Below are 22,965 nucleotides of genomic sequence, written 5' to 3'. Positions count from 1 at the left end.
GAGAAGCTAGGAGAAGACTGAATATGCAGGCTTGCTCATGAAAACAAAAGGAATGCAACTATTTACCAGAAAATCCACAGCAACCAAGAGAGCATGTAGTGATACCCTTGAACAGGTCCACGCTAATGGAATGGAACAATCACATGTAAAAGTGAGTAATTAAAAAGCAGTGTTTATTTGCTGTTTAATTTTTCCTTGTGGCAGATTTTTTTGCCTACTTATGTTGTGCATATATTAATATTAAAGTATTTATGCACATCCTTACATATATCAGCTGGATCTAGTGAGGGAAGGGCTATATCTGCAGAAAATTATGATATTCTTTTATTACTTTTTTGAATGTCTGTTGGATGTGTAGTAGTATTCTCTCTCTTTTGTGTGTGTGTGTGTGTGGGGACATATTCTTTTAAGCTTTTCAAAGACCCAGATTTAGGCTTTATTGATTATTTCTGTTATAAGTTTGTTTTCTACTTAGTTAAGTTTTGTTTTTGTGTTTATTTTTTTTGCTGTCTTTTACTTTCTTTAGATTAACATGTTCTTTTTAAATTTCTTGAGATAGTTAATGAAATAACATATTTTCAGATGTTCTCCTTTTCTAGTACAGTGGGGCCTTGACTTACGAGTTTAATTCGTTCCGTGACGGAGCTTGTAACTCAAATTACTCGTATGTCAAATCAAAAAGTGACCGAGTGAGACTCGTGATGCTGGGCTGATGTTGTGGCGTTCACTGTGACATTCGCTGCGCCAACTAGCGGTGGGGTATCTGAAGCTGGCTCGTAACCCGAATTTTAGCTCACAACTCAAAGCAAAAAATCGGCCGAGAGACGGCTCTTATCTCGAAAAACTCGTTAGTCGGGACACTCGTAAGTCAAGGCCCCCTGTATATTTATTTAAGGCTATACATTTCCCTCTACGCACTGCTTTACCTGCATGCCACAAGTTTTGATGTAGCATATTTTCATTAACATTTAAAATTATTTTCTAATTTAATTTTGACCCAACATTATTTAGAAGTATATTTCTAAATTTCCAAACATTTAGAATATTTTTAGTCATTTTTATTGTTAATTTCAAGTTGAGTTTCACTGTTGTCAGAGAACATTATCTGTATGATTCCAACTATTTGGAATTTGTTGAGACTTCTCGCTATGACCCAGCATGTGGCCAATTTCGCTGTCACTGGTACACTTGAAGAGAATGTTATACTCTGCAACTGGGTGAAGTGTTCAGAACATGTTCAATTGCACCAATTTTGTTAATGATTTTGTTTAAAATCTTTAATAATCTTATTCATTTTTAAGTGAAAAATTAATTACAGCCCAATAATTTATTTAAATTTATTTGTATAGCTGCCTTAAGCTTGTGTACTTGGGTATCATAGAAGCACATTTTCCTTTTATTTATGGCATTAACAAAAGGTACAAGTTGTATAACTAGGCTCTTCTTGCCAGTCATTTTTGTTGGTGTTCCTGTTTCGGTTTAAAGGCCACTACTAAATCAGGAAACCACGTGCCCAAAACAAGTCCTTTCCCAGAAATTACTGAAAGCAATGATCCATACTACCACCAAATTCATGCAACAGCCTATTAACACATGAGACATAATATTTGTGCTGCACTGTTCAGGTATCAGACAAACCTATTTGTAACAAAACATATAGAATGTCCCCCTCACTAAGTGCCTGCATTCCTCTGCTCTGCTGCGAGGTTGGTGTTTCTAAAATGCAAATCTTAGTATGCCACCCCCATACCCCATTTAATAACTTTCCAGGGCCTCCCCCTTACTTCAGGAGAAATTACATTTCTTTAGCTTGGCATGCCAAGCCCACCAGGGTGTGGCTCCTGCCGTCTTCTGAAGTTGTATCTCTTCGCATAGCCCCGAGTTCCAGCCTTCCATGGAGTTTTCTGGATGGATCACAGTCTTCAGGCTGCTTTCTCAGTGCGCAGTCCACCATTTCTCCCTCCCATCCTGCTTTCCTGGCTGATGCCTATCTGGCCTCAAGACAGCTCTGATGTCACCTTCTCTAGAAAGGGCCTTGCTGTTTGGAGATTCCTCTCCTCTGTGCTTCCTGAGCACCCTTGTCCCACCTCCGCCATCACGCTTGCTGTGCTGCACGGCAGGTGTGGACTGGCTGTCTGTCTTTCCTCATGGAGGGAAGACACTGCAATTTCCCCCTTTGTATTTCAAGAGCCTGCCACAGTGCCTGTACACAGAAAGCACCGGTAAATGTTGAATGAGGGTCTCAAGTGCAGCCATCTTGTTTATAGAAACCGACAGATCACCAGAAAAATACTCAGATGGCGTCACGGGTGACATTAAAGCACAAGCCTGAACGTCCCTTTGGGCACTGCAGTTGGGGGAGTTGTTTTAATTTGCTTTCTATGACATTTAGGTAAGCGGCAGGGGATGGGAGTGACATGGAGGAAACAGGTGTGTGAAAAGTACACGGAGACGCCTTTGGCTTACAAATCCACGGATATGAGGAACTGCAACGGTGATTTTTTTATTCAAATGAGTTTTTAGGACGCGTGATTCATTGGGATGTGAGGGAAGTGCTGTGAAGGACCCAGTTCCCTCTCACATTCTTTCAAACCGAACAAAAGCCTGTGGGAGACAATAGCCGTCCTTCGCCACACGGCCATTTGACGAGCGGCTCATCCATCCTCAGAGGGAACAACCTTGGGCAGAAGTGACAGATGCAGAAAGTATGCTTCCTGGTTTTTTGTCCCAGTTTATTTTTGCTTGTGCTTCTCTGATGATTTCATTCTCGTGGCGTCTAAAACTTGGCAAATATATATGTTCTCCAGGCATAGTGTTGCAGGGTTACTGAGACCTCGTTTGGATAGGGACAGTGCTTGGTCCATTGTAGGGTTTTCGAAGTTGTGAAGTTGAGTCCAAAAGTTGCTTCCTAATCACGCCAACTCCATTGGTTCTAGAAATGATCTTTGTGGGATGGTGGCAGGGAAGATGTTCTTCTACTCCAACAGCCTTTCAAATTTCAAAATACAGAGTTGAGGCCTTTTCTCATTTCGTTCCTCTCTTCCAACACTTTTATGCGTCCCAAACACTGGCACGGGATCGAGGGAGCTGCAGGACTTGTGCTAGACTTAGGGCTCAGAGAACTGAAGTGATGCAACCTTTCATTGTCTGCCTTGGAGCAAAGAAGCACATGGAAAGCACAGAGGTTATTTGGGGAAATGGAAGACTCATGCAAAGGTGCGATGGCTCCTCCACAATGAAGTGACACATTAGATGAACAGGAAGGCATCCTGCCAAGGCTGGAAAGCATAAGCTATTCCTAAAATGGTGTTGCACGTCTCTACTGAAACTATCACTTGGCAGCCTCGGTGACAGCAGTGGATGGAGTGCTGGAAACTCTGAGCATTCACTCGGAAGAGAAACTTTACTGTTATTGTTGTGTCTCTTCTTTTCTCTCCCCTCCCTTTCTCGCTTTCCCCTTTAGGTGTGCAGACCAAAAATCTTTGTGAGTGGTATTAAAAAACTAGATGCATGGACTCCAGCTTACCATGGCACCTGTCCTTGGGGACATTGGCCTTTTCAAAAAATACTTTGGAAATATGTTTTTATTAATTTCAGAGAGAGGAAGGGCAAGGGAGCTAGAGATAGGAACATCAATGATGAGAATCATTGATCGGCTGCCTCCTGCACCCTATCCCCCCACTGGGCAAAACCCAGGCATGAGCCCTGACAGGGAATCGGACCAGTGACCTCTTGGTGCATGGGACAGTGCTCAGCCAACTGAGCCACATGGGCCAGGCACCATTTACTTTTTTAAAAAAGTTTATATAGTTTTTGTATTGCCATAATTTTTTTCTTTTTCATTTCGTCTTTCTCAATATGTTCACTTTTTATTACATTATGATTTCAGCTTTCACCTTTGTTTCGCAGATCTGCTTTCTTGAATTTAATTGAACACAAAGCAGACAGATGCTCCCTAAAATTTATTTTTGTTTCTTTTGGTGAATTTCCTTTTCAAAAATGTGTCTTTGTCTGCATTTTGAGTGGTCTGTTCTCTGAATCTGTATTGCCGAATCTTTTCACAGATTTTTTTTTTCCTGTTTAGTTGTCCTTGACTAAAGAGAGGTGAATGTTGTCTGGGTGTTGTCCAAGGCTCCCTTCACTGCCTGCCAGGGTGTTGGTAGAATCTTCTGCTCATCTCATAAGCTAGAAGGATGGGAGTAGACTTGAATTTTTGGTACCACTTACGCATCCAAAGGTACATTATTCTGTGTCATTTCTTCTCTGGGATAGTTGAAGCCACTGGCGAAGTGCTTCCAGCTTCCTGTTGGGTCAGAGCTGCACACTGGATACATACATGTGGCTGAGCCCAAGGTGTGGCTCTACTGGTGACCACATCAGGGGAACCCCCCGCAGCTGATTTCTGCTCACTGTGGCACAAAGTGGGGGACTCTCTGGGGCAGACGATTTCAGGGCTGCTGATCTGAAATGTTGAGGGGTTCACAGTGACGCTTTCCCTAGGGTTCTGGCAGCCGGATCACAAGAGATATGAGGCTCTTCATGACTTGATGATGTCCCCAGTGTTGTGTTTTCCCAGGAGTGGGGGTTGTTAATGTTCATGATCATTTTATTTATTTTATTTTTAATATATTTTTATTGATTTCAGAGAGGAAGGAGAGGGAGAGAGAGAGAGAAACATCAGTGATGAGAGAGAATCATGGATTGGCTGCCTCCTGCACACCCCCTACTGGGGATCAAGCCTGCAACCCAGGCATGTGCCCCTGACCAGACACAATCCCAGGTCTCTTCAGTCCGTAGGCCAACACTCTATCCACTGAGCCAAACTGGCTAAGGCTCATGATCATTTTAATTGTACAGTGTTTGACTGTGATTTGTTTTTACATAGCATCCTTTGTCCTATCAAATAGAGCAGTGGTTCTCAACTTTCTGGCCCTTTAAATACAGTTCCTCATGTTGTGACCTAACCATAAAATTATTTTCATTGCTACTTCATAACTGTAATGTTGCTACTGTTATGAATCGTAATGTAAATATCTGATATGCAGGATGGTCTTAGGTGACCCCTGTGAAAGGGCCGTTCTACTGCCAAAGGGGTCGTGACCCACAGGTTGAGAACCGCTGAAATAGAGTAAAGGGTCAGGATTTGAAGCGGCTCCTTCAGAAATGAATGACACTTGTGCCTGACCCCCTCATTCCTGTGTGTGTGTGTGTGTGTGTGTGTGTGTGTGTACCTGAGTACTCCTGGGCATGTCTAGGTGCCCAACATGTCGCAGGTGTGTTAGCCTGGGGTCATGCGCTGGCCATGGGAATCGACTCTGGTTCCACAGGGCTTCCCTTTGGCTATCCCCTCTGCTCAGGTGGTAGCAATCTAAGTTCAAAGCACTTTTATGAAATACAAGTGAAGTGAGAATTTGACGGAGGCTTCTTTGGTTCCTGCTGTCTCAAATATGTGGTGTTTACAAACAGTAAATGTTTTTAATGGTTTCAACTCATAATAAAAAGAGTGACATAGCATATATAGTAGGAATAGGAACTTGTCTTAGGAAAAGAAGTGTCAGTCATTTTCATGCGAACTTGTCCTTGTATAATTAGCATTATATGCCATGTGCCACTTCTTTTTAATCTTTTAAACTGTCTATTTTTAAAAATATATATTTTATTGATTTTTTACAGAGAGGAAGGGAGAGGGATAGAGAGTTATAAACATCAATGAGAGAGAAACATTGATCAGTTGCCTCCTGCACACTCCCTACTGGTGATGTGCCCACAACCAAGGTACATGCCCTTGACCGGTATCAAACCTGGGACCCTTCAGTCCGCAGGCCGACACTCCATCCACTGAGCATAACTAGCCAGGGCTAAACTGTCTATTTTGTAAAGGGTGGTTAGGTTAAATCTATGTTGTGAGTCCACAGTCCATTTAATTGGAGAGCCATGAATCTATCCCCTTTGAAAGAGGATAGACCTCTGGCATAGAGAATGCCTTAACGTCTTTGTTTTCTGGAAAGCATTTTAATGATGAAAGCTTGAGTTTTGTCCACCCTGAGAATACACTTGATGGGTTCACATAGACATGGCAATTCTATGAAATATAGATATAGATATCCTGAATTATACCATACTATTTTCAAAACTTGCTATTGTTGTTAAATTGCTTTCTGATATTGGGCAGGATAGGAGTCTGTGGCCAGCTTGAATTTTCATTACTTTTAAATAATGTATTTTATTTTCTCGAAGATTTTCAAGTTCTTTTCTTTATTCTTTGAATTAAAAAATTAGAACGGCATACGTTAGATGTTTTCATTTATCTTTTTCCTGGTTGTATTTGATCTCTTTTCATCTGTTTATCAAGGTGTTTCTTTAGTCTAGGAAAACTTTCTTGATTAAAGCTGCTTATATTTGCTATTATGGAAGCCCTATTGCCAGCAGATAGGACCATCTGGTTCTTACTCCTATTAGCCTTCCATTTTCATTTTTTAATGCTTTGTCCTTTGCTCTTCGGTTTTGAGAATTGAGATGGGTCCTATTAGTGATTCATGGACATTCCTGGCAGGAACCTGAAGCCCCAAATGAAGGGAGAAATAGAAAAGTTTAAATTTACCCTCGTTTTATTTTGCCCGTTGCCAGTCCAAACAACCTGGAGGGCAGTGGGGCTCTTGGAGGTGAGAGTGAAAATGAGAGGCAGACGTAGCCAGGAATGCTATTGCTAAAGAGCTTCCATTCCTTTTTTGGAGCAGCTCTCAGGGCTGGCCGCTGCAGTCTGCCATCCTTTGGCAGGCGGGCTGTCTACAGTGTGTGAGTGACTCCAAGCCCTTCCGTGCCAACAACCTGTCCTACGCTGCCTCTGAAACCCAGAGCACTTCCTAACGCTGCTAATGGAGCCACCGCCAACCTCACCTCCCAGGGGGCAGAGGCCTCTGTGGATGTGCTTTGCATCTTTCCCTTTGCATGTTAGAGATTCACAGTCAGATGGTGACTCAAGTGAACTTTCTCTGTGTTTTACATCATTGACATTCCCGGGAATTTCTTTTGTGTGGATGACCCCTTGCTTACATTTTGAGGTTGATCCAGACTTTTTCCTTCTTTTTTTATTGCTGATCATTTTCATGTGGACCTACAGGGGAGTAGTTTACATATCGCCAAGAAGCCTAAGCCTTCTTTCTTGTGAATACAAGTCAGAGGATTTTGAAGTCAGGAAGGTGGGCCCAGACTTGGGAAATGGAGACTTGATGGTAATCTTAAGTGTCCTGCTACAGTATTTCTCATCTAGTTGCCTATGATGATCGAGGTCACCAAATAATGGCAATGATGGTAATGATAACAATTGTCTTTTATGAAAAACAACCAGTAGATGTGATGTTGGTCAAAGAGCACACAGTTCTAGTTATGAGACGAATAAGTTCTGAGGATCTAATGTACAGCATGATGACTAGCTAGCAAGTATTAGTTTTGAGTATTATATATGTGAAAGTTGCTAAGACAGTAAATCTTAAATATTCTCATCACAAAAAGATTGTAACTGTGTGAGGTGATGGATGTGTTAACTAACTATATTGTGGTAATCATTTTCCAATCTATACATGTATTAAATCATCATGTTGTACACCTTAAACTTACACAATGTGATATGTAAATTACATTTCAATAAAGATGGGGAAAAACCGACAGTGGGTCACATGGTTGATGTGACTATATTAATATCAATTTGATTTAACATTTATAGCAATCTAGGAGATTTGTTGGTTGGATCTCCATTTTATAGCTGACTCTCATAGAAATTAAATAACTTGCCTGCCCTGGCTGGATGGCTCAGTTGGTTACAGAGTTGTCCAAATACACCAAAGGTTGCGGGCTTGATTCCCAGTCAGGGCACATACCTATGTTGTGGGTTTGATCCCAGTTGGGGTATTTATGGGAGGCAAATAATATCTCTCTCTCTCTCTCTCTCTCTCTCTCTCTCTCTCTCTCTCTCTCTCTCTTTCTCTTTCTCTCTCTGTCAAATCAATCAAAACATATCCTTGGATGAGAATTAAAAAAGATAATAATAACTTTTCTGGAATTGCATAGCCAATATGTTGTGAAGTATCCTCAAAGTTTGTTGTGTTTTTTTTTAAATATATATATATTTTCTTGATTTTTTACAGAGAGGAAGGGAGAGAGACAGAGAGTCAGAAATATTGATGAGAGAGAAACATCGATCAGCTGCCTCCTGCATATCTCCCACTGGGGATATGCCCGCAACCCAGGTACATGCCCTTGACCGGAATCGAACCCGGGACCCCTCAGTCCGCAAGCCGATGCTCTATCCACTGAGCCAAACCTGCCCCGGCCAAAGTTTGTTTTTGTGTGTGTGTGTGTGTTTTCTGTTTGTCTGTCTGAAGTGTTGTCCTATCTCCTAATCTCTGTGGTATTTAGTATTCCTAGTTACTGGACTTTGATCATCTGTTGGCATTTTATAGCTCTACATACTAGGTCCTTCTCTGAGGAGAGCATGCTTTATCATTTCTCTTATACCCTCTGGAAGTCTTGACTAGCAGGGGGGAAGGTCTTGTCCTCAGTTTCTAGGTTGATCACCCATCCTCCTGTTTGTTTTTTAACTAGGGTATTTATCTGCTCCTAGAGGCATCCTTGCTGTCCAGTGAGCTATTTTGCCTTCATGGCTACCTTTGTAGCCCTCTAAGATTATTCTGGCGATTTAGATCTGCTTGGCTGTCTTGGAAGACCCGTGGGCCAGGAGGCTGCTATTCTCCACGTTCTCTGTGAACAAAGTACTGTCATCATAGCAGAATCTCAACCTGATGATGATGTTGCTGGTCATGCTTTACTGCATCCAATTAGGGCAACAAAAATTAAAATCAGAGAAGCTGTAAAACCATTGATAATGTAGGGAACTCTTAAACATAAAAGGTAGCTGGAAAGTGTTGGGGGTGGTCAGTGCCTAGTAGATGAGAATGTTTTTATTCTTGCTTCATAAAAATGTGTGCATTTATTTTATAACTTGCTCCTTGAGATATACTGGCCAGCTCCATTATTAGATTAATATTTTCCTTTACAATATATTGGAATAAATAAAAATATTGAATGACTCTAAAATGTGTCACTGTAATTGTAGGATCATTCTTTGTTTCTGTTATTCTAATTGAATTATGTCTTTTCCTCCCTTAGGTTACGGTCTTTGGTCAAACAGTTAGAGAGAGGGGAGGCTTCAGTGGTAGATCTTAAGAAGAATTTGGAATATGCAGCTACAGTGCTTGAGTCTGTATACATCGATGAAACCAGGTAAGCTAAAAATGACAAGAAGTTAGTGCACTGATGGTGACTTTCCCATTAAATGGCCCTTCTGAATTGTCCCCCATGGCATGTACAGGGTAGCATTCAAATGACCGGTCTTGGAGCTTTAGTTTCCACAAGCAAATGGGGTAGATTTGCGCTCACATTTTCTCTGTACCTCCTCATCGATCAAAAGGAGCGTTTGATAGAACTTATCTCATCCAGCCATTATGACACTGGAGTGAGACCATGTCATAGGGGAAAAGTCATTGTAAAAATCAGGTAAGATTTTCTATCAAATGTAGGCTTCTACTATGATTATTGCATATTGTTAGGTTCAGTCTAAATGTTATGGTCCTACTCTAGCTCACAGTATCTGTCTGTACGTGGAGGGTCTGGGGGTGATGGAGAAGCATTTGTTCTCTTAAGCACCCCATGTTTCTCTTTCAATAAGTATGACATTAATTTTTCTTAGCTGACTCTGCACTTGAATTATCCAAAAGTATTAAAGTGCTTCCAATTACTAAATGCATTTGAAAACAATAAAATTGCTTTTCTTTTGGGAAAGAAAAGTTGAAATGATGAATATGAAATCTTCCTTTAAAAATTCAGATAGGCTCCTTTGTCAGTATTTGTGCGTCCTTACATTTCTATGCCAAATTCCAATCTGAGATGATTCTTAGATGATTTCCCAGTCATCTAAGAATTTGTGGCTTAGTTTTTGTAACATGGTTGGTTCCTAATTTAAGGAAATTTGATATCATAGTTTCCCCCCCAAATGATACACACTTTATTCCCTTTCCCCAACTGATGTGTTTAAAGATAAAAAATCTTTTTATTAACACCAGTTTTTACTCCTTTTTAGTAGGGCTTAATATAAGTATAAAATACAATTCTAAATTTGATGTAACTTAGTATATTTATATTTTGTTCTAGTGGTCTGACCTATAAACAAGTTTAAAATATCAGCTAAGTCCACCTGACAGATGACTTAAATGTCTGTGCTCAAATACAGAACTGTTTATTTGGGGGATTTTGCTTGAATTTAAACATCTAAGTTTCTGTGGTGGTCTATCAAACCAGAGAATATCAGTTGACATTGTTAGGGTTTGAGTAATACTTTATAGTCTATTAGTTTTTCTTTTTTAAAAAATTACTTTTATTGATATATAATTGGCACAGAACATTGTGTAAGTTTAAAGTGTACAATGTGTTGATTTGATACATTTATATATCACAGTATGATTAACCCGCTAATTAGCTAAGACCTCTATCACGTCACATAATTATCATTATATTTTTGTGATGGGAACAATTAAGATCTAGTCTCATAGCAACTGGAAAGTTTATGATAGATTATTGTTGTCTATGGCAAAGTCTTTAAATGTCAATTTAAAAAACCCAATAATACCACAAGGCCCATCTATGAAATAAACCTCCCTGTGCATTGTTAAATGGAAGGTTTAGATTCCATTGAAATTCCACAAACCTAGGAATCAGGATACTAGGTGCTCTGAGTGCAGTGGGTCTGAGACCCATAGAGCCTGCGATGGACTCTGTGTGACTTTCTCTGACTCAGTTTCCTTGTCCAGGCCGGTAGAGAGAGCCATCCTGAAGCATAACTTGTAGAAAAGACATTTCTGAAAGGCAAATGGTGAGCTCTCACAAACCTTACCTAAAAGGTGCGGTATTTTTTTGTGGCTGATTTAATTTGGTTTCTTTGCACCTGCGTCTGCAGATGGGGGAGAGGAGCCGCTGTTCAGAACAGAGAGCTCTCCCTTCAGGTTTTGTCTGTGTCCGGTTGTGTTTCTTGTGTTCAGGCGACTCCTGGATACGGAGGACGAGCTCAGTGACATCCAGTCAGATGCGGTGCCTTCAGAGGTCCGAGACTGGCTGGCCTCCACCTTCACGCGGCAGATGGGGATGATGCTCAGGCGGAGCGATGAGAAGCCGCGGTTCAAGAGCATCGTGCATGCAGTGCAGGCTGGGATCTTCGTGGAGAGGTAAAGACAGCTGTCATTCATCCGATCACCAAAGCAGCATGAGGAGCACCTGTTCCCCAGAAATGGAAGATTTGCTTTGATGTACTTTTGGTGTCTTTATAAATACTGAAAATCCTGGGTGCAAACAGTTGGTCTTGAATGAGAGACTTTCCTCTCCGTAGCACCATTAGGACAAGCTTTTGCCTCTGGCTCAGATTCTTTTTGTGAACCGAGCTGAGTCCAGTCTCCCACTTTTAAAGAAGGACATCCTTTGACACATGTGGAGGATGTCTGCATTTGGGACAGGTCAGGGACAGCTTGTTGACCCAGGAGGGCAGTTCACTGAAAGGGCTCCAGTTCCCCTTGGAACTTTCCAATTCTGTTAGCCATTTTGTTCTTTGAAATTACATTGCTTCCCTTCCCTGGACATAGATTCTAGAAATCGATCTATTCTTCCTGTAATCCTTATTATAAAAATGGGTTTATTCTTCCTGTAATCCTTATTGTACAATTAAAGGTTTTAGAATTTCACAGTTCACCCTGGACGTTTTCCTGCTTGTTTTTAGCAGTTCTAATGAACAGCTCTTCCAAATGGGTTTCCCATAGGAGCTCGTTGTCCAGGTTAAAGTTCTACATTGCATACTCTCTATGTTGTACTAGAATTCTCCTCTGGCAGAATTTTAATCATACAATTTCCAACTTGAGCCACACAGATTTATTCTTTTTTGTTTCCAACAGTTCATATGTTTGGGATTATGTTAATTTCTTTTGAATTTTACACTTAGGCCACTTGAGTGACTATGAAAAAGATTACAAAAGAAATGTTATGTGCCTTGGGTCGCCAGATGACATGACTTCTCATTATTTGTCAATACTTGTAAGATGTAATATTGCATTTTCTCCTTCTCTGACTTTGCCAGAATGTATAGACGTACATCAAACATGGTTGGACTGAGCTATCCAGCAGTGGTTATAGAAGCATTAAAGGTAATACCAATGAAAATGTATTACAATGTACATGGTACTCTATAAAAATACAATTAAAATTGTCATTATGAAATAAGAAGCTTTCATTTATAGTTCATTTAGATTTCCCTGTCATTCCTGATTTTTAAAACTTTTATTATCTTTTACTTATCTGTTTAAATGGTATCACTATCTTTTCAGCCTTCATCTTGCTACATTTTTTTTTATTAAATCAAACTCTGTGGGTTTCATATTTCTCTACTTCCTTGGAGTCACTTCATTATGGGCTCATTCTGACTTTGGCCAAAAAAGATCAAATTTGATCTGGTTATAAATATTGATCATCAGGAGGATCTTTGGTGATCATTATTATACCATTACATGATTTCCTACCCTAAGTCCGTTTTATAGATGAATAAACTGAGACTCAGTGAGATTTTTTTTAAAAAAAGACAGTTAATTAGGGGCAGGACTAAGGTTTGATACCAGAGTTCTAGGTATACAATAAGCCATCAATAATGGCATGGACGTATGCCCCACATCCCTGACCCTCTCCATATGCTCTACTGTTTTCCCTAGACTCTCACTGAGCCCCAAGGTCCCATTTGAAGCCATGCAGATGTTTGAGTTTAAATGGTCTAAAACCGGTAGAATTACTCCCAAGGAGACAAGCTCTTGAAATTGCGCAGAATTTTTCTAAGAGTCCCAGAGCAAATGTATTCCTCTAGGTGTGCACTGATTCACATCCACTGGTCTGAGGGTATCCCAGCTGAGTTGAAGTTGATTTGGCTTGTGGATTTGAGGATGGGCTGTGCTAAGGCCCAGGATCCCTGGGCTGGTTGACACTGCATGGTGTCTAGACATGGCATTGCAGCCACTTGCTCAGGGATGTCCCAGCATTCTGACTATGGTTAAAGCTGTTCTTGTCTTTCTCTGAAACCTGATGCTATTTTCAGAATATAACTTAAATTACCCATTTATGGAATTGGGAGTGCTTCTTGATCAACATAACGTCAAGAAAAAGTATTTTAGGGCCATTTTGATTATATATTTCATAGTTCTTTTCTCTTGCCTCCATTCTCCATTTTCTGTAACTTTTTCTTTTAAATTTTATTGAATTTATTGGGGTGACATTGGTTCATAAAATTATATAGGTTTCAAGTGTACAGTTTATACTACGTTATCTGTATATTCCTTGTGTGTTCACCACCCAAAGTCTAGTCTTCTTCCATCACCATATATTTAACCCTCTTTACCAGGGGTCCTTAAACTTTTTAAACAGGGGGCCAGATCACTGTCCCTCAGACCGTTGGAGGGCCAGACTATAGTTTAAAAAAAAAACTATGAACAAATTCCTATGCACACTGCACATATCTTATTTTGAAGTAAAAAAACAAAACGGGAACAAATACAATATTTGTATTTGCATGTGGCCCGCGGGCCGTAGTTTGAGGACCCCTGCTCTTTACCCTTTTTTCTCTTCCCCACTCCCTTTTCCCTCTGGTAATCACCATACTGTAGTCTTTGTCTTTGAGTTTTTGTTTGTTTATTTGTCTTGTTTGTTTCTTGCTTTCAGTTTTATATCCCACATGAGTAAAATCATATGGTTCTTGATTTTTTTCCAACTGACTTATTTCACTTAGCATGATATTCTTATTATCCAACCATGTTGTTGAAAATGGCAGTATTTCATCTGTTCTTGTGGCTGAGTAGATACCCAGAAGAGGGATTGTTGGGGCATGTGGTAACTATTCTTATTTTTAAGGAGCCTTCGTACCATAATGGCTGTACCAATTTACATTCCCACCAGCAGTGTATGAGGGTTCCTTTTTCTCTACAATCTCTCCAACACTTGTTGTAAGTCGTCTTGTCGATAATAGCCATTCTAACAGGTGAATTGCCTCTTGGCTTTTTGGCTAAGATCAAGTGTAGTATCCTTAACAATTCAATATCTCTTCTCAGCTCATCGTAAGAATAGGAAGGATACTCAAGAACGATACAGCAAGGAGACACGTTTTCTCTCACTCCTCTTCAACTCCCACTTTAATGGCTAATATATCAGTGTGATTTACAGCGACATTTCCCATTTAATCAGTGAAATCAATTCACATAAGATTTGATGTTTCATAACATCCACTGGGAAGATGCATTGATTTTCATAATTGAACCTGAAACATTGAGTGAGTCTTAGGAACATTAAAAGCATCTTTTATTTTTAATTCCTTCCTTTATTGGGAACATAAATACAGGTGATTATACAGGCACTAAGAAATTTATGAAAATATGTCTTCCAAATTGGAGCATGTTGTCTATGTAGAGTAACTGAAGGAAATGTGGAACAACCTGTGATGTGCACGGTTGTTATTTTATGCTTAGGGAAAAGCGATTCTCAAATGCACACATGTCTTTCTGAGGAGAGGGTACCTAGATGATTCAGACAAGAAGTAAGTGCTAACTCTCTGAATTGCTATCCTTCTCCACAAGTATTGCTGATACGTACACAAGGCTAAAACAGCTTTTTCTCTTGTTCTTATCTCCTGTTCACTGGGGAAGTTCAAGGCCTTTAAAAATGTAATATTTTTCTGCTTCCCCAGACTCTGTTTTATTTGCAGTGAATTAGAGGTGAGTTGGAGAGATCACACTGATAGATACTTTTTTTCCTGCTTTTTAAAATGTTGTGCCTGTTAGGAAAAGGTTATCTCACTTCACTGCCAGCAGTTAATATGGGATCATATTGTTTTCTTCTATTACAGAAATGTCCCCAAGGACTGAGAGAATACAAGTCCATAAAATAACCATCGGGCTACTGTCATGTTAAGCTTTGTGATTAATGTAAGGACATGGCATAAAATAACATTTAAGTAATAGAAGAATTAACCACCGCCCATCTCTAAATTTGAAATATGTGGCATTTCTGTTCTTCTTATATTTCCCATTCAATAGCTTCTAATGTGGGGTGTTTCCTCTCAGGCCCTCTGAGGTGGGGTTACTGGGAATGCAGACGTGTTCTGTTCTGTAGAAGGGCGTCTGTTTGTGTGACTGCAGAAGGGACATCCTGGAGAGACTCCAGGTTTAAAGTGGGAGGAAATGAGGCAGCTCAGCCTTCCTTTACGTAAGGCCAGACTGTTAGGAAGTCTGTGCAGTTCTCCATGGGAATGGTCCTTGAACCAAGTTTGGTAAGAGAGGAAGATTGGTTTAAAACAGTTAAACTAGGTCAGTGATGGTGAACCTTTTGAGCTCGGTGTGTCAGCATTTTGAAAAACCCTCACTTAACTCTGGTACCGTGTCACATATAGAAATTTTTTGATATTTGCAACCATAGTAAAACAAAGACTTTTATTTTTGGTATTTATTTTATATATTTAAATGCCATTTAACAAAGAAAAATCAAAAAAACGAGTGTCATAGGTTCACCATCACTGAACTCGGTGCTTGTTAAATGCAGATTCCACACCCCACACTAAGACTTCGCAGAGTCCCTCGCCTGAAAATCAGCATTTTCCCTGAGCATCCCCAGGGGCTCTGAAGAACATTACAATATGAGAATTAAGGGTAAGCCTTCTGAAAAGGAGGGCCTGAGAGGACATCCACCCAGCTGTCTACTTACTCATCCTCTCATCTAAGTCCTAATGTTCAGAATAAATTGGGCTTCTTGCTATGATCATCTCTTTATTTCCAGGAGTAGCCTTTCTCTTGTTTTATTTATTCTGGAGACTAGAATTAAAAATTGTCACACATGACAAAATGTTGTCCCACCCACTGAGTAGTCAGAGGGCTTTTCTTTAGGACTAATGGTCAGAGGATGGATGTCATGGCAATGCCAATTATAGCCGTCAGGGTAAAGGTTCAGTTCTTGGGTTAAGCTTAAATGGCCCCACCGTCTATGGTCTGGGCCCTCTTGGGGTATTTATGAGGCCTGGGTTACAGCTTATATTTATGGAATTTACAATGTCGTCTGCTGGCAAGGCTATCGCTAGGTGGTGTCACAGGAGTTAATACCGGGTTCTGCTACTGAATAGACACTTCATTTCATCTCTCTGAGGTTCCATCTGTAAATCTGGGGAAAGTAACACCTATTTCTAGAGTTGTGAGGATTTGCAAATGTAGAAAAATTACCTTACACAGTGCTTGGTACAAAAAATAATGTGCTCAATACTTGTAGCTATTTCTTTAGTTATTATAGTAGAGGAGAAATTATTGAAAATGGAGGTGAGGTTACCACTGGTATGAATTGAAACAATCCAGTTTGAGGTACTTTTGGAAAAATTTGGTTTTCCCTGTAAATGATTCAGTTTTTCTGTGCCCTGGCATCCACCAGAGTGACCCTTGATGACCTTGGAATGAACTTGACAGTGGGACGTTTGGAGAGAGACAGGATTGGGATGGATGGGTGATGTTGGGATGCAGTGCGGGCTGAGATGAGAGCCACTCAGGCCAGTGGTGCCTGGTAGCCCAGGTTTTTCTCAGGGCACCATCTGACACCCTGCCCGGACTCCACGTGGCCTCACGTGGGTCCTTATTGCCAAGCTCACAGCCACACACTTTCTCTACTGAAAGTGAGACTCTGTCATAATGAGAAAGTGAGACTGTTGCTTTACCTATTGGTTAAACACACCTTTGTTTATAAATAGCTGGTTATAAGTCAAAGACACATCAGGCAGTGTTTATATATATTCTGGCATAGCTATTTATAGACAAATAAGACTTTAAACTTAAAAAAAAATGGTATATGGGGTGTGTGTTCAGCTTAGGTCTTAGTTTTACTTTTTCCAGTAAGGTGACTTACAGATTCGAGGACCAAGTCCCCTGGTCAGTGACTCCAGACGTGGTGACATTTTTCTGACCCATGAAATAAAGGCTTTCTCCTTGGATTCAGCTCAGCAGTTTGGATCAAAGTGATGCGTTGTTCTGTATTCTATATCGTGCATGTTTCTGAACACTTTAAAGTGGGTTGATAGCCTCAACTGTGGACTAAGAGGAAGTCTGCAGATGGCATCAAGGGACTGGGGAGAAGTTCAGAATAGGGAAGCACTGAAGGTTGTTGTCAATGAATTAAAAATTTGAAATTCAGCCGGGGTAGGGAGTGGAAGGGCTTAATGGACAGAGCCCGAGCTTAGGGTGACCATGTGTTTGTGCACTTACTTGCGATGGGGCTTTAGGGAAATGAGGTCACTTCTCAGTTTTCTCATCTGTAAAATGTGAGCAATAAAACCTATCCCTTAGAGTGGTTTTCTGGATAAATTATGTCTTTATTACTGGTCATGCCGCCTAGATATGGTAGGCACTCAATAAATTATAGCTGCTGTTATTAGTTATAAGACTATTTAATATTTGATCAGTAAATGCTATGTAGGTCTGCCAGGATGGAAAAAGTGTGAGTGTGAAATCCCAGGCCGACTCCCCAGGGAGGAATTGGTGGCTATGGAAGTGGCTATGGACTAAAGCATCTTTCTCTCTGTCCGGGCCTGTAGGATGTGGACAGGTGGTCCTTTGATGTCTTTTCTCTCAATGAAGCCAGCGGGGACCATGCACTGAAATTCATTTTCTATGAATTACTCACACGCTACGATCTGATCAGCCGTTTCAAGGTCAGTGCCTAATGGAAAAAACAACAAGCACACATTTACCTATCCTTGCATGATTTGGGGGCTGAGGCCAAGATAATCCTTTTAATACAGACACCAAACTGCTCGGGGTGACTTGGTGTCGCATCATCTGGACAGTCGCTGCCACGGACTCCTCCGTAGTGGGAACTTCCTTACTTCCCTGCCTGGCGGGGCTCCTTGGTCAGGGAGAGGCTGGAGTCGCACGTTTTGATCCCAGTCTTCCTGGGAAGTACCACCCGAAGCTTGCACTAGCAGAACTCCCCGTGGCTCTGCTCACTGATCTCATTTCAGCCTGATTTCATGTAAATTCTCCTCCATCAGCGGGGAGACACTGATGGAGACAGAATGCAGGACGGCTGCCTCTGCAGACTTTTTTTCCCATCACTTGACTCAAATGCAGACAAATACCCTCACTAATCATCTTGACGGGTCATTGGTATTGCCCGGCCATTCATGCTTCCAATGAACTCTTCCGCCTTAAGTAAAGAGCACGAATCATTTCCAGTGTGCAATCCCTTCAGCCTCTCACTCGCAGAGTCTGGAGATCGGGCCGGGTTCTCCAGGCAACCTGTGAATTCATCGGCTGACATCTGTCTTATTATGTTTCTCAGATGTCCCTCATCCTAGGGATGAGCTTCTGGAAAATGCAGGCCTTTTTCTCTGCAAAATATTGACTTCTCTGGACAGCACGGTGCCTTAGCACTTTCCAAAGGACTGTGTATTTCTTACATGGCCAGAAATATTTGATGGCAGTGGTCCTTAATTTATTTTGCACCAGAAGCCTGTTTGAAAACCCAGTGAATGCCTGAGACATTGTCAGCAGAGCAAAGCTCCATGAATTTCAGGGGTCACAGACCATTCATGAACAGCCCCGAGAATCTAGGTTTCTTGGGACTTCCTTTTCAAAAATGAAAATTGATCTTTGACATCTGCAAGGCAATGTTTAAATTTTTAAAGCCGAAGCGTGGAAGACTGGGCTCCAGAAAGAACATGTTATGGGCTCTCGCAAAGCATCCCAGTAGAATTGTTCTCATTTTTCCTTCCTGATGTGATGTTTAGTCTCCAGGAACATGTACTCTTTCCTTTTCCTCCAGTCCTGAACTTGATAATTTACCCCAAACCAAGGAATTGATCCCAAAAACATACACAATAACTTTCATAAGGGTGCCCTTATTTTCTACATTTTGCAGTTGTCCTCCACTTTCTGCCACATAGAAAAAGAAGGGATATATTTATACATATTTGAGACAGAAAAGCAATTAGGCTAATTGGAAATATTATTCCACATTGCAAGGCACCTATAATAAATTGTCAAGTAACAGACATAAGGGCACAGGTTGTTTCTGTTTCCATATATAACAGACGATGTCTTTTTTTTTTTTTTTAACGTGTCCATACATACAATCACTTTCCCTAAAGGGCACAATTTTCTGGAGATGGCAGCTTATATTTGCTTTGCAATCATTTAATGACCTAAGATCTCGGTGTACTTTATGATTTGTCATAAATAAACTAGATGCACTACATAGTACGCACTCATTTATTTCTCGAGAAATAAAAGACCCAAACCTTTGCTTGAGGAATAAATGAACACATACCCTTCTGCCCTACATGCCTTTGAGCTGATCCTGTGTAATGTTTTTTTCCTCACTTAAAGCTACTAACCCACTAGCCCATTAAACTTACTACTCTTTTTCAGATCCCCATTTCAGCACTCGTCTCATTTGTGGAGGCCCTGGAAGTGGGATACAGCAAGCATAAAAATCCTTACCACAATTTAGTGCATGCTGCGGACGTCACACAGACGGTGCACTACCTCCTCTATAAGACAGGCGTCGCTGTGAGTACAGATGGGAATGCTAGGATTACACAAACAGCCAGGTCTCTATGGTTGTTCTCTATGCCCTTTTACTTTGAAATCTTCTTCAGAGATAGATACTCTGTGGGTATGGTTATTCATTAGCCCGTAAACCCAGTACACATTTATTATCTTTTCAGCAAGGCCATGTTGAATGACTTGGTCTAATTTCTCACTGAATTAAAAATGGGATACAGTGGGAGGAGTGTGGGTTTTGGAGCTAGATATAGTTGGATAGAAATCCTTGTTTAATTACTTATTAGACTGTGACCTATGATGAATTGCTTGAATCTCTGAGTCAGGATTTCCTCATTTCTAAAATGGTGAAAAATACTCTATCTTATAGAAAAGCTGTGACAGTTTAGAATAAAGTATCAGAAATATGATGTGAAGATGTACTTCGGACTTATCTATTCAACATATATTTAGTTAGTTCCTACTGTGTATGTACTATGGAGATATAAAGGTGAATTATACACAGATTTTTATTTTGGTCCTCAAGAAAAACTCCCAAGCGTTTATGCTAATGCAAGTTATCATTAACGTAAATGTTTTATCGTAGCAGCCAATGATCGTGACGTACTGCATAATGTTCTTAATTGCGCTTATTTGCCATTGAATTTTTATGATCAATTCAGGCCATATTCAGAATAATTCCTAAATATAGAAACTGCTTTCCACCCACTCTCTCTCCGAAATGCAGCTCAAAACAAACTTCTTTCACTGCAAGCTTACAAAAGTAGTGGGAAGCAATCTGATGAATGGAGAGCACATTGCCACTCTAACCTTTCATTACAAACCAAGAGGAGGGAAATGCTTTAAATCATTCCAGTTTTATAAAGTGTGAGACACATAGGGAACCAAACATCCCATTGACAAAGCGATGCCTGGGCATGCCTCGACATTGACTCATTGTGATCTGTGTAAATCACTCATTACTGCTTAGCTCACATGCCTGGCAGACGCTTGATCCTTTCAGATTTGTTTTGCTCACTTCTAAAGGACAGCCCTTGAACAGAATTGGACTGAAGAGTTTCTGATTGCATAGACAGGAATCAGATCCCAGGCTCCAGTCAGCTTTGGATTTAGGTCAAAAGAGTCCAAACTCCAAAGCAACCCCGTGGCCCCTTTCGTTGCATTTGTCGGCCAAGGTGCCATTAATTTTCTTTTGCTTATTTTTTAAGAGGAGAGAAGCTGTGCATCTTGTTCTTTTGATCATAGATGATGTCATCATATTCATAAGGGAAAGGTCAAGACTTCTAAATGGCATCCTAGTTAAAGAGTGCCAAGTAATTTTATTAGTCTTTATGGTCAGCAGAATTTTGGCCCCCATGACCTTTGACTTCTTATGAGTTGTCACACTTGTTAGTATGTTTCATTAGATGGCAAAGCGGACTTTGGAGGTACAATGAAGGTTATTAATCCTTAAAAGGCAACAGGGGTGGCAGAAGAGTGTGCTAGCTGGAAGAGGGAGAGAGCCAATGGAAAGCATGAGAAGGAACTGAATTGCCAATGTCGTGAATGTCCCTGGAGGCAGACTTTCCCACAGAGCTTCAGAAAGGAATGCAGGCTCCCTAACACCTTCATTTCAGCCACGTGGGCTCTCAACCAGAACATCCAGCCAGCCACACTCTGCCGACGTCTCACCTATTTTGACAATTTTTTAGTGACTACCTATCACATTGAGCTTAGGTTCTATGGATATAACTCTATTTTTGAGTTCATATTTTATTGGCTTGTCATATTTAATTACATAATTATTATAACAGTGCAATTGGTCAAAACAGCGTTTGGAATAAGCCACACTGAAACTTATAAGCATCAACTGAATTAGTAACAAAAGTGAGCAGAGGGTACCAAAGGCAGCTCGCAGTGGTGGGTATTCGGTCATGTGGACATTGGTCGGTATGGTTTACAGAAAGGGTGGGAAACATCAATGAACCCATAGAGTCTCTGAGATGGAAGTCAATAAGGGAGCTTCAAATGCTTCTCGAACTCTGCCATTCATCAGAACTATCTGGGTGGCTTGTGAAACACAGGTGATGCTAACTCTGCTGGTCCAGGGAACACACTTTGAGACCACTGAACTACAGCCAGTTTTGGTGGAGTGGATGGGACAAGTCTCTTCAAACTTTAGCACGCATAAAGTGGGAGGCCAGGCGTTACCTTTCCATCTGTCTCTCTACCTGTCCACCTTCGAGTGGGCAGACATTAGGTGTTCTGTTACACTTACAGCTTGGTATCCTATTGAAATTTTTAATTTTTTTCTGCATCTACTTTGGAACTTTGGAATTTGAGAGAGGATGTGATGAGGGCTTTCAATGTCTGCATGTTCATTGTTTTCTGCCTCCTGCACACCCCCCTCCTGGGGATCAAGTCCACAACCTGGACATGTGCCCTGACTTGAAATAGAACTGCTGACCTCTTGGTGCATGGGATGACACTCAACCAACTGAGCCACACCAGCCAGGGCAGGCATGCTGTTTTCAAATCACATGTCCCTTCATCTGTTTACAGAAGAAAAACACCATTTCTGTCTTTCCAAAAACATGTGTCTGGCAAGAGCTGACCAGCTGCAGGGTGGAAAGACAGCAGTGTGGGTGTGTTGTCAGTAAGCTGAAGTCAGAGGCACATTATCTGATTGCTCTGTAATCTCCCTTTCAGAACTGGCTGACGGAGCTGGAGATTTTTGCTATCATCTTCTCAGCTGCCATCCATGACTACGAGCACACGGGAACCACCAACAACTTCCACATCCAGACCCGGTGAGGACGTTGAAATGTGTGGAGGAGAGGCAAGAGGGGCCAGGGAGAGGGTTTTTAAGCCAGCAAGGAGTCAGTCACCTTTCTTTTGTATGGTTACTCTATTTTGAGTTTCTGGAAAAATGAATTTAAAAATTTTTTAAAATATATTTTTATTGATTTCAGAGAGGAAAAGGGAGAGAGAGAGATGGAAACATCAATAATGAGAGAGAATCACTGATTGGCTGCTTCCTGCACCCCCCATATTGGGGATTGAGCCTGTAACCTAGGCATGTTCCCTGATGGGGAATTGAACCATGACCTCCTGGTTCATAGGTCGATGCTAACCACTGAGCAACACCCACCGGCTGGGCTGGAAAAATGAATTTTAATCAAGAGACCAGCTGGGTGAGTTTAGATCAAGACTTAGAGTGTAAAGTCATCTGCTCCTAATTCTCATATTTTATTCACATCTAATATGCATTTCCTTTCCCTCTCTTCTAATGCTAGCTCCTTGGTACCTATTTTTAATAGGAGCTGAA

At 40.9% G+C, this 22,965-nt stretch overlaps 1 protein-coding gene across 5 annotated transcripts in view; it reads left to right on the top strand.

The window, feature by feature from the left end:
- The window catches only part of PDE1C (phosphodiesterase 1C), a gene marked incomplete at both ends in the record, with an annotated part of 336,640 nt that overhangs the window by 236,844 nt on the left and 76,831 nt on the right, over positions 1 to 22,965 (top strand). For all 5 annotated transcript variants that reach the window (XM_081102034.1, XM_081102038.1, XM_081102036.1 and 2 more), the window contains 6 exons: positions 9,166 to 9,279; positions 11,091 to 11,273; positions 12,173 to 12,239; positions 17,690 to 17,806; positions 19,524 to 19,664; positions 22,347 to 22,447. In XM_081102034.1, the coding sequence (XP_080958160.1) occupies positions 9,166 to 9,279; positions 11,091 to 11,273; positions 12,173 to 12,239; positions 17,690 to 17,806; positions 19,524 to 19,664; positions 22,347 to 22,447 (723 nt within the window). The remainder of the gene's footprint in view (positions 1 to 9,165; positions 9,280 to 11,090; positions 11,274 to 12,172; positions 12,240 to 17,689; positions 17,807 to 19,523; positions 19,665 to 22,346; positions 22,448 to 22,965) is intronic.

The sequence above is a fragment of the Myotis nattereri genome (assembly GCF_964212035.1).
Source record: "Myotis nattereri genome assembly, chromosome: 11".
NCBI lineage: Eukaryota > Metazoa > Chordata > Mammalia > Chiroptera > Vespertilionidae > Myotis > Myotis nattereri.
The sequence above is the reverse complement of the archived record's forward strand: the minus strand, read 5'-3'. Positions and strand labels throughout refer to the sequence as shown.